Raw genomic sequence first — 12,894 nt, 5'->3', positions numbered from 1 at the left:
TGTAACTTACCTTGCTATCTTTTTTGAATAAAAGGGGGAGTAATTAAAGTTTTTAAAATGCATTTATAAAATATTAGAAATGAATAATAAAACAGTATATTTTGCATATATGACATATAAGCATGGAACACTCTTGTGTGAAAAATTCTTGTTGAACCATTTTAAATAAAAGCAACTTTAAGAAAGCAACTCCTTGAAGAATTGGAGAAGATAAAGCTCATATATGGTCCCTGTGTGGTATTTCTGGTAGCATATAAAAGGATACAAGGCTAAGAGCAAAGGAATTCCAGTTTACAGGGCTCTCACCTCCAACAGCCTCACACCTGGAGGCCATTTCCCACAAGACCAAGGCCATCGAGTACACGTCCATTTGCTTGAAGGATTCGAGGTCTTCCAAGTTCACGCGGGACTCCAGAACCTCTGGAGCCATGTACCGGGCGGTACCAACCTAGCCAAAAGAAGAATCGAGGTGATAACACAAACATTAGCATTGCATCTAGCCAGCAGGAGCAGCAGAGTACTGATTAGAGTCAGAAATCACTGATGTGCTCAGCTCCTTCCTTCCTGCTCTAGAGATACTTCTTTATCCAGCTCCTTCTCATTCACTTTCCAGAGTTTGCTTATTTCACTGGCAGAATGTTCTTCTACGTCGATCTCCCAATAAGTCAGGTTTTGGCTCCTCACAGGGCCCTTCCTCATACATTTTTGTAGTATGATAGATAGAGACGGATTCTTTCTCTGCCCCATGTACCTAATCCTGCTAAAATGACTCTAAATCAGGATTCCCCAACCTTTAGCTCAAGGGCAACATTTTGCCTGAGTCCACGGTGAGTAATACCTTAAAAATGCTAGTCGCAAAAACGATCTGATGTTCATTAAACATATTATTCCAATAAAATGCCCTTGTGAACTGCGTTCCTGACAGCCCGGCAGCCACTGCCAGCAGTTTGACTGACAGGCAATTTTTGAAATGAAATGCCTTTACTGAAGTTCAAAGGTCATAGTATAGTTTCCTGTCTTATACTCTCACTTTATGAGTGCATTCTAGAGAAAAAAAAAATTGTTAATTAGGGTTGCATGAGAGATTAGGCCTCCATAGAAGGAAATCAAGAATATTTCATGTGTGCGTGTGTGTGTGTGCTGAAGAAATGCAAAGGAAAAGAATATTTTACCGCACACTACGTGAAGTGTGTGAGACCCCCACTCTGAACAGCCACTTGAGTTAAATAAGAGTGAGAGACCTGAAGTCGGACATGATGTCTCAAGAACAATTTTTTTTTAAGGTCAAAAGCAGCAACATTTAGCACAAACTTGCCCAGATGTAATCTGAAACGCAAATGTTTGTGGCCTACAGGTTGATGAATCAACAGATGTACATGACATAGCTCGGGGGAGAATTTTTGTCGGGGTACTTTTTGAGAATGGCGGTCATAGGAGCCAACTTTTGAAAATGATCAAGGGAAGGGGGGGGGGGGGGGGGGGGGTGCTGAATGCAACACAAAATTACAATGACCTCAGCAAAAAAGAATAAAACAGAACATAGTGGATTGCGAACGTGACTGTTTACTTGATAGGTAACTACAAAGGAAAAAAAAAGTGATAGTGTGCTTGTAATGGTGTTCTGGATGTAGTATTTACAATGTAGATTGCTAGGCTTTTCTAGCCTTGCTTAAGACTTTTTTTTATATCCATAGTTATTAGACGCAGAAGTTTTTAATCAATTTGTCTGTATACAATGCAGAACTGTGTATAGAATCTCGTGTAATTCAAATTTGATTTGAAGTTTTTAGTTTCTGTATGGCAGTTATAGACTATAATAGGAGCTATACATTTTGGGCTAGATTTTGTGATTCTATAAAAATGTTAGCAGCTGGCAGCACCGCTTTGGTTAAGCCCTTCCACAGCCAGCCAATGGACTGCAGGGGAGGTGGGAGCAGGAGCGCGGAGACAGAAGCATTTCCGCCTTACTGTCTTCTGGGTCAGCCCTGCCGCACGGCGTTCTCAGCTCCCGATCCACGGGAGTGTAAGAGACCATAGTGGGAGTCCTCCAGCACTCACAGAGCTGGCGCCTATGACTGCAGTGGGGGAAAAAAAAGATAGTGGTGATTGTACCACTGTCTTGCAAAAACACGGGTGAAGACATTTATCGTGCCTTTAAGAAGTCTTTGCAGGACATCGGCGCCCCTCTTCCAATGTTTCTGTCAGTAACAACTGAAGGCGCACCTATAGTGCTGGGAGAGAAAAATTGTCTTTCCTTCGGTGACAAGAAGGACGACTTCCCTGATTTTATTATTTTTAGCTATCACTGCATCATCCATGTACAGTCTTTGTATGCAAAAGTGCTAAATGTTAAGCCTAGCATAGATGTGATGATGAAGATGGACAGTTTATTCCAGGCCAGGGCATTGCAGCACAGGCTGTTCAAGGCTAGGCATGCGCTTTCCTTTGAAGCAAAGCTGGAAATTTCAATTACGTTTCATGTTTTGTTTCATTTTGGTTTTGAAAATGGAACAGAAGAAAAATGCACAAACTTGTGTTCATTTTTTTTTTCATTTTGTTTTCCAAAGCAGCCATCAGCCTTAGCCCCACCCTGCCCCCACCAGAAGAAAAAACAGCGCTGGTGCTTGCAAAAAGCTAAGAAGTAAGGAACCATCGCTGCCTGGGTCCTTAATTTCTTAAGCCTCGTCTTACCCTGTCTCTGGGTCTTCAGAAATCCAAACGAGGCAGGAGTGATTCCACAGTCTCGCTTTCCCCGCTGTCTCCCTGTTTCAAAAGGGGCCAGTGCCGTTTTGTTTTACGGCTGTACAATAAAATTGCGATGGCCTCAGGGCCACCTTGGTAGGGCAGGTGTGCCCGAGGATCGCTTTTTCCCAGTTTGGATTTCTTTAGACCCACAGCTGGGGTAAAATGGGTCCAGGCAGTGGGGGGAGGATCTTTTATTTATTTTTTTATTTTTGCAGCACCAGTGCAATTATTTTTTCTCTGGGGAAGAGAAGGCCCTTGGTCACTTCTTTTCATTTTGTTTTATTGTTTTGTTTTGTTTTTCCATTAGCTTTTGGTTTATTTCATTTCAAATAAAATTAATAGAAAAAAAAAAACCATAAACAAAATGGAAACACATTTCAGGAAATGAAAACCAAAAATCTATAAGGGCATGGCCTCTTCAAGCTGCTCCTGCTTGAATCTGATGTGCAGTGCAGTGCAGTGACCTTATTTTACATTCTGAAGTGCAATGGCTTAGAAAGGGAAAAAGTACTGGAGTGGTTCCAGAAATAATATCTTTTTTTTTGGAAGAAAGACATCAAGTCTATCAGGAGCTCAGTGAGCTGCTGATTCTTACTGGTTTCACTTCTGGATTGAAGGTTAGAGTTCCCTGCTGAGGGATGAGACAGAGGGGTTCAGCAGTGGGCAGGGAATGTGAGAGAAGGGGATAAACTGAGGGAGATGACTGAGAAGGACGGGAGGGGGGGGGGTGAGGTGGTGCTGGGGAGTTTGTGAGAGATGGATCAGTTCTGTGTGTGTGTGTGCGAGAGAGAAAGAGATGAGATCACTGCAAGGGATGGGGTGGAGGGGCTGTGATACAGGAGACGCAGGATCGGTGGTAAGACGACTTTTTGCTGATTGTTGGAGGGGGAGGGGATTATGCTGAGATTAGCACTCTCAGTCAGTTTGAAAAATTGGCTCCTATTCTGATTATTACCTCAACAACTGCATAAAGAGGGCTGTAGGATAGTACGTCCCAGGCTTCATGAAGCTAGCGGAGAATACACAATGCCAGATGTCACACTAAGGACCTGATTCATTGAGGCTTTTTTTCCCCCATTAGTAAATCAGGCTCTAAATGCGAGTATTCAACATAACTTTTAATTTAAAGCACATCTGTTTTTCTAATCAGCTTTACTAGAGAATCTTCTTCTCTTGCCTGGGTTGTTTAAACATGATAGTTTTCTGAGAATAAATACAGAGCAGGAGATACTGAGTATCATGCGTTAATAATAGCAATAGATGGGGATCAGGAGGGGGAGGCAGTGGGTACAGAGAGAGGCTTCCAAAATGAGACAGTGTCTGCACCAAAAGCCATATGAGATGAGACCTGAGGACCCAAATATGCACACCCTAGAGAAAAGGAGAGCTAGGGTTTTCTGACAGCAAAATTCAGATACCTCAAAGGTATAAATAATGCACAAGAAGCAAACTTTTTTCAGATGAAAGAGTGCTCGCAAAAAAGAGGTCACAATATGGAGGTTCCAGTGGGTACAGACTCATGAGCAGCAACAGAAAATATTTCTTCACAGAAAGGATGGTGGATGCATGGAACGGCCTCCTGGGAGAGAGGTGGTGGAGACAGAAGTAGTAACGGAATTCAAGAAAGCCTGGAATAAGCACAGAGGATCCTTAGTTGCAAGGAAGTGAGAGGAAAGCCAGAGATCTACTAGGGTCAGAAGGTCCATCAAGACAGACTAGATGGACTGTATGATCTTTTCTGCCATCATGCTCTATGTTTCTATATTACCAGTCTTTTCTAGATCATGTAATAGATTAGTATTTTATGTTTTCATCCAGAAGAGGCATTGGCAGGCTTCTCAAAAGGGTAAAATATAAACAAGGTCTCAAAGGGACTTCTAAAACTTGATGGGGTCGTTATGGGTACTTGGTTTTTGGAGCCTTTTAGTGTGGACATTGCCCACTGCACATTATGTGTTCGATATTATAGCCCAAAGAGTTGGAACTATTGGGGATTATTGCTCTAAATTATGCCAGAAGCATGAGGACAACATGAGGAAAATTGTGAAACTTTACTTTCCCTAAATCCATCCCATTGAAAGAAAAAAAAAAAAGATTATGTGAAGCAATAGTTACATTCCTCAGAATATTAACTTGCCTCTCTCCTGTCTCTATTACATCCTCCTTTGGTCTTATTGGGAGGTTGCCCTTCTTTTATTATTATCTTTTATAGTGTGAACGACTTTTTTTATGAATTGAAGATATGCACCATATATTTTACAGAGCTCCGTCCCCAAGTCCTCTCTTGACTCTTGACAAATGTCTCCTCAGAAATTGGTAAACAAAAATGAGAATGGAAAAGTAAGAGGTGTATGGGATTATTCCCCCCCCCCCTTCCTCTTTAACAGTCCTCTCCAGATGGCGTGCCTGGGGGGGGGGGGGGGTTCTAGGGAGACCTTGCCAACTCGAGGGCTGGACGGGACCTCCTCTGAGATGCATCCTCAGTGCCAGCAGGGGCCTCCACTCGAGCATCAGCACATCTTCCCTCTCTCTGCCCAAGCCAGTGGATGCCACCTCTGCACTATGCCAAGGCCCAACAGCAAAGCTCAGCTCTATGGCCTGAGCCCTGTGCTTGGTCTGATCTTGTTTGTTTTAATATAAATATGCTAAATACTACAAATAATTTTTCTAGGACTGTTGCTCTAAATGGCAGCCAAGGAAATGGCCAGTGGGCCTTTTGGTCTCTCTCTCTCCTAGTCATCAGGCTCTTTAACCACCAATTACAAACTCTGACGAGCAGATGTATGAAGTCTAGGAAAGGAGGAGAAAGGGGAAAGCAATGGATTTAATTTCAGTTATTTTCAATTAAAGTTACATTAAAATATAAATAAATAAAACGTATTTATTTTATTTATTTACTTTTCCGTTCACCCCTTCTTTATTTCTTACTCCAAGTTAAGGCATCCTTGTTATAATGTAACTGTATGCTCCGTATCTCTTGTTGATTGGTTAATTATATTTTCTGCTTAGTTCATTGTAAACCGAGTTGATTTGATTTGTATCAAGAAAGTCGGTATATAAAAGCCTTAAATAAATAATAAATAAATAAAATGGCAGTTTATATTTATGTAGAAAAGGTTGAAGTGAAACTCTTTAGAAGAACTGATTTAAAAGGCCTCACTGAGCTAGAGAGGACGTACATATTAGCTTTCCAGACAAGGGGCAGATCCTAGACTTTTGTCATCACATAACACCGTCTCAGATTTTAATGTTATAAAGCAAAGTGTATGTTTATTAAGTTGCTGATTTTAAGGCAGCAGCTTTCATTTTATAGGAAATGTCAGCTACCCTCCTCTTTTGGGTTCTTAGGGTTCAATATTCACAAAACCTGGAGAGGGGGCTAAGTTTGTGAATTTTAAGCTGAAAACTTAGGGACCTAATTTAGGAGCCCACCTTTTTTTTATTTTAATATTATCCCCAGCCTCCTAAATTTAGGCTCCTAAGTTAGGTCTCTTAAGTTTTCAGCTGAAAATTCACTTTAAATTTAGGAGTCTAAAACTTACATAGAAACATGTCAGCAGAAAAAGACCATACAGCCTACATCAACTGCTTAGCTCTACAATCCCTACTTAGGGTCCTAAATTTAGGACTGCTATTCATTTCCCTAGATTTAAGATCCTACGTTAGGTGCCTAGTGCTGAAAATCAAGCATCTAACTTTATTTCCCCATCCTAATTCTGCCCCTGTAGCCAACCATTTTATAGGCTCCTTGATTTAGGGCAGTGGTTCTCAACCTTTCTAATGCCGTGACCCCGCAATACAGTTCCTCATGTTGCGGTGACCCCTCGCCCCGCCCTCGCCCCGTGAGGGTGGGGTGAGGGCGGGGCTTTGGTCATATGGGGGCGGGGTTATGGATGGGGTTGGATTTTAGTGCACACTTATCATTTAATTATGACATTTATAATGTGAATGTAACTCAACTCACCATAGGTTCTCACATGCATGGCACACTGACCCATGATCGTCACGGGGCTAGATGTAAAGTACAGTTTGTATCCACAGGAACCCCCCTGACCCACAATAATGGATGTAAAGCAGAATTATGACATTCCCCATACAACTCACCCTACAAAAAAGATATTCTGGTTCTAGTGACATCTCAGTAACAGCAACTCAAACTCCTTCTATTTCCAGGCTCAATAGCCCTACTTATGAAAAGACAGCAGTTTACCACCAATGCATGTCCTCTGAGAAAACACAACAAATAAGACCGATACAAACGCTTACATGCTAGCAAAATATCTCATCTCGGTAACAGACACAGAACCGACCTAACATACTCCCAGGATCTGTAGTAATGCACATAAACTAATCCGCACACAGTTACACCTGTATTATGGAATACACTCAAACAGGAGCAACCCTATCTATGAAAAGGCAACACTACAAATATTAAATCAGGTCCTAAAAACCAATACACCTCTTATTAGGAAAACAGAACTAGCACACAGAAATAATTGTAAAACTATACTAATAAGCAGAATAAATGTTTCAAAACAGCTATGAACATCCAACAATTAAAACTCATAAAAACTATTAAACATTCTCCAAACACCAATAAAATATTTCAAAAAGCAGACATCACACAATTAAAATGGCAGTCAAGAAAAATAAACTTAAAAGCCACCTTTACTTACCCCCTCCAGCAGCTCTCCTACTCCCCTTCCCTGCAGGCCGTGGCACTCACCAGAAGCAGCAGTAGAAGCTAAGCTCTATACTTATGGTCCTCTTCCTTAGTGCCCATGTCTCTCACACACACACACCATACCAGTCATGCCCCCATGACCAGTTTCTGTCTCTCACACACCAATCATCTCCCAAACAGTCTTTGGCACACACACACCAGTCACCTTCCTGAACAGTTTCTCTCATGCCATACACCACACACACACACACACAGGCTTCCCACTCCCGTGTTCTACTTACATATACGGGCTTCTCACTCTCATAATCACTTTCTCACACACACACACACACACACACCAGTCACCTTCCTGAACAGTTTCTCTCATGCCATACACACACACACACACACAGGCTTCCCACTCCCGTGTTCTACTTACATATATGGGCTTCTCACTCTCATAATCACTTTCTCTGTCTCTCTCTCTCTCACACACACACACTCACTCACTCACTCACTCACCAGTCTCTCACTCCCATGCTTGTTCTCTCCACGTGCACAGGCTTCTCATTCCCTGAATCACATTCTCTCATATTCACACACACACACCAGTCTTTTTCTCTCACACGCACCATCACCTTACCAAGCAGTCTCTCTCTCTCATGCATGCACACTCACCCAGGTTTCTCACTCCCATGCTTTCTTTCACCCCCACAACACCAGGCTTCTTACGCCCATGCTATCTTTCACCCCCACAACACCAGGCTTCTTACGCCCATGCTTTCTCACATACCCAGACTTCTCACTTCCATGCTTTTTCTCTCTCTCACACACACACATCAGTCACCTCCCTGACTAATGTCTCACACTCTCACATACACATCAGTCATCTCCCTGAGCAATCACTTTCATTGTCTCTCACATACACACACACATCAGCTCTCTGACCAGTCAATCACACAGGCTGGCTGGCTGCTTCTCTCTCTTTCTCTCACTCACTTCCTTCCCCCCCCCCCCCCCAGCACAAATGGGAGCTGCAGCAGCCTCGCTGGCCAAGAAAGAAGAATCCCATCGGCCGCGGGAGGCTCATGCTGCTGTCTCCTTTCTCCATTACCGGCTGCTTCTATTGCTCGAGGACCGATGCTGCAGCCGCTGCTGCTACTTTTTCGCGCGGCGCGGCTCTCTCTCCTTCCTGCGCACCGCGATTCACTTCCTGTTCCGGGTCACGGGAGGGGGGGGCAGGCGCAGGAAGAAGAAAAGGCCCAGCCACGGGTGCACAGCTTCTTCTAGCGCCGCTGCCGTTCCCGCTGGGCTTGAACGTGCTGACAGCCCGGCGGCAACGGCAGCGGGAGAGACCGGGAGCGCGCGACACAAGGTGACCCCTGTGTTTTGGGCGTTCGACCCCCGCCGGGGTCGCGACCCATAGGTTGAGAACCGCTAATTTAGGGGATAGTGAAACTAGAAGCCTAGATTTAGGGATTCAGCCCCTAGTAAATTTTCAAAAGTGCTAATTTAGGAGCCTAACTCCTAAACCCTTTATAATTGGCCCCCTATTGTCTAAACATAATGTTCTCATTAGTGGGCTAATCCTCTGAAGATGAGTTTAGAGTCTGATGTTCTGGACTCAAGAAAGAGGGTGGCAGGGATTGAGCTGTATGGAGCTCTTCGCTGAAACCTGCCCAGTTATGGAGCAGCACTGGGTAAAGGATATTCCCAGATGCCTTCACTTTGTGCTACATCATCTGCTGGCTTCTTAACCTAATCCAACTTTGCTAAGGGTCTTGTAATAATGAAAGGGGCAGTGTTGGCTTGTCTATGGGTATGATATTGGAGGAAAGAGCATGCTATGGAGACTCTTCCACCCAGGCACTGATCTGGGGTTCTGTCTGAAGATGAGCAAACAGAAGAACCTCTCCCTAGAAGGGCCAGACGGTGAACTCATCCACTGATAACAAAAACAAAAAATCCAGCAAAAGGAATAGTGTGGACTGAACAGTCTATCATTTCAAATAACATTAAATATACATTCTGCAGCAGTACCAGGGAACTTTTCGATCATAGGTGTCATAGGGGCTGATGAAATAAGACCCACAGCAAAACAGGCGCAAGTTATGAGCGCGGGTTTGATCACCGCACGCGGCTGAAGATGCTGCTTCCGTGGGATGTAAAACAAAAATAAATTATGCAAACGATTTGCACGCAGAAATCTGCGCACAGACGGAGAAATGTGCATACTTAAACGTAGCAAGGGCCTATGTAATAAGTGGCCGCATCCGTGCTCAAAACCCGCGCCAATAATCCGTGCATAAAAGCGAGCAAGCGAACTGGTCTCCCTATTAAGTGAAAGTATGACCCTGGAAAGTATTTTTAATATTTCAAATAACTGCTGCAGAAAACAGGGCAAATATTTTCATGGATGCTAATTCACACTGGCATAGCAGCGAGATAGGTGCTCAGTTGGGCACCAATCTGGATGCTCGGGTGCCGACAAAGACATTCAGCTGAGAGTGAATATGGATGCTCTGGCACCCAGAAAGGAGCCTAGCAAATGCTGCCACTCAGGCGCTGAGCTAGGTGCTCTGCTGGTTGTGTATCTGGCCCCTCGGGTGCTGAATAAGACACTGAGCTGGTCACAAATTTGGCTGCTCGGACGTCGAGAAAAGCACCTAGTGATGCTGGCCGCTCGGTCGCCCAGAAAAGCGCCTAGCTAAGCTGGCCACTCGGACACCGAGATAGGTGGTTTTCAGGGTACTTGGACGCTGACAAAGGCCCCCCCGAGTCGGCGCTGACATTTAACTTGCGCCCTGACTGAGGCGGTAAAAACCCCGTGGTAAAAAACCCCGCACTTGCATTAGCACGGCTCCTATGCCTATGATTAGCTAATCGCCTCCTTTGCATGCCATTAGCATGCATTCACGCAGGAAAAACCGAGGGTCTGTAAGTGCATTCATATGCACTTTTTTCTCGCACACAAAACCCTTATTACATTCCCCTATAGGGCTTAGCACGGGAAAACGCACATACAGGTGCTCACAAACCCATGGCAGCTTCAGCGCACCTTATTCCATCGGCCCCATAGAATGGTAAATATCGGGAATTATTAGGAGGGTGGGTGTCAGTGTCTATAAGACTTTATTTTTAGTGGGAATTGGGCATCATATTTTCGACTGAGCAGTTTCCTTTTGTTTGTTTTGGGCTAACAGCTAGTCGGAACTGGTCTCTATTGTTCTATGATGCCATAAGCCTCCCTTACCATCCCCACATTATTTTATATCCCTTCCTCACTTACTTAGCCCAGCAATCGCAGCAAGAGTCATTGGCGATGTGTCACAGACTGTAGTTTATTCCAGAACATGGTAACATGGAGTTTGAGTCTTCATCTGAGCTATGGGGCTAGCTAGGGAGTTCTCTTCACTGCCAATAGAAATGACCATGAATGCCACAGGTTCTGTGTCATTACTCTGCCCCATTAAGATATGAAAAACATTAGCAAACGTGGTGTTGCATGGTTGCACCTGAGTTTACTAAAAGAAAAATACACTCACCTGACCACTGTTTGCAAAATCATCCACAGTTAAGGAAGGGTCTAATCTTAGAGCAATTCCAAAATCACATAGCACGCATTCCTGCTCGTTTTTCACCAGAACATTGGTACTCTTGATATCCCGATGAGCAATCGGAAACTTCGGCATCCCCCAGGTTGTGTAGTCACTGTGCAAGTGGGCCACACCATTCACAAGTGTGCCAGCCATCTTCTGCAATTGTGTCCAGCTGAGGATATGATTGGACAGGTAGTTCTTCAGATTCCCTCTGCTGTGGTAGGCAGTGATAAGCCAGTACTCTCTTTGTGGGCCGTTTCCTCTTTCCTCTGCGGTCAAAAACTGAAGGATGTTCTCGTGTTTGAGGTAGACATCAGCAAAAATCTGGCTTTCGTTCTTCCAGGAAGAATATTCTTCGCAGGGAAAGATCTTAACAGCCACGGTCTCGTATTGCCCGGAAGTGGCATGTTTCAGTTTGGCTTTCCAAACCTCTGCAAACCTGCCTTTCCCTACTTTCTCATCCAGCTCAATGGGCAGCAGCTCTGTGTTGTGGTTAATGTTGTTAGCGCACGTCAGGTTCAGATGGGAGCTGCTATCGTGTATCATAACTGACAGTTTCTCATCATAATTTCTTTCATTCTCAGCCAACCCTTCACTGCGTGGTGCTTGACCCTGGCTCCAGTCCTTAATTCTCTTCCTCTGCTTCTGGGTGCGATAGAGGTAAAATATCACCGTAATCATCACAGCAACCAGGAAAGGAGGGAGCAAGCTTATGGCAGCCACGGGAATCGCTTCTTGGCTTTGCAGCATGGAATATCCTGAGGAAGGGAAAATGAATACTTTAATACATTATAATTACAGCATCTTTTCTGTAACCCCAGAAGAATAGACGGAGAGATAATTGAAAACAGGAGAAATGCTTTAACTTATGAACACCATGGCCATCTCTAGGGACAAAAGTAAATGCTGCCTAGAATATCATAATAACATAGTAGATGATAGCAGAAGAAGACCAGCTGGCCCATCTAGTCTGCCTAGAGAAGCTTGAGGTCATTTTCAGCAGGAACAATCTAGGCTTCAAAAAATAACTGCACAAATGTTTCTTGGCTTTGTATCTCCTTTTTATGCTGTCATTGATAGATCTCTTTCTAATACTTTTTCTTTAGAAAAGCGCTTAAGTATTCGCTTTGTCTTTGTACATAATATCTTCTGAACCATTCTACCCGCAGTAAAGCAAAGATACTTACCTGTAACAGGTGTTCTCCTAGGACAGCAGGATGTTAGTCCTCACACATGGGTGTCATCATTGGATGGAGCTCATCATGCCCATCATGCAAAACTTATGCCCAGCATGCTTCTATTCACGCATCCACGTGGGTCAATCTTCAGTCTCGTAACATAGAATTATGAAAAAATAAAATAACAAATGGGCCTTAGCGCCTCCTTTTTGACAGGAGCGGTGGCTGTCAGTGGGTTTGACAGCCGACGCTCAATTTTGCTGGCGTCGGTTCTCGAGCCCGCTGACAGCCACGGGTTCGGAAACCGGATGCCGGCAAAATTGAGCATCCGGTTTTCGACCCGCGAGCCGCGGACCCATTTTAACTTTTTTTTTTAATTTTTAACTTTTTTTTAACTTTTGGGACCTCTGACTTAATATCGCCATGATATTAAGTCGGAGGGTGCACAGAAAAGCAGTTTCACCGTCAGAAATTAACACCTAACTTTGGGTAGGCGCTAATTTCTTAAAGTAAAATATGCGGCTTGGCTGCACATTTTACTTACTGTATCGCGCGGGAATACCTAATAGGGCCATCAACATGCATTTGCATGTTGTGGGCGCTATTAGGTTGGGGGGGGGGGGTTGGACGCACGTTTTGGACACGCTATTACCCAATACTGAATAAGGGGTAAAGCTAGCGCGTCCAAAACGTGCGTCCAAATGCCGGC

The 12,894-nt window shown here is 44.0% G+C and overlaps 1 protein-coding gene across 1 annotated transcript in view; it reads right to left on the bottom strand.

Moving 5' to 3' along the window:
• LOC115093484 (TGF-beta receptor type-2-like) overlaps positions 1-12,894 on the bottom strand; it is a 128,962-nt gene that overhangs the window by 18,700 nt on the left and 97,368 nt on the right. The window contains exons 4-5 of the mRNA XM_029605288.1: positions 10,954-11,765; positions 307-448 (exon numbers count right to left, since the gene is read on the bottom strand). Of these exons, the coding sequence (XP_029461148.1) occupies positions 307-448; positions 10,954-11,765 (954 nt within the window). The remainder of the gene's footprint in view (positions 1-306; positions 449-10,953; positions 11,766-12,894) is intronic.

This window comes from Rhinatrema bivittatum, chromosome 6 (assembly GCF_901001135.1).
Source record: "Rhinatrema bivittatum chromosome 6, aRhiBiv1.1, whole genome shotgun sequence".
In the NCBI taxonomy this organism is placed as follows: Eukaryota; Metazoa; Chordata; class Amphibia; order Gymnophiona; family Rhinatrematidae; genus Rhinatrema; species Rhinatrema bivittatum.
This window is presented reverse-complemented; position numbering and strand designations above follow the sequence as displayed.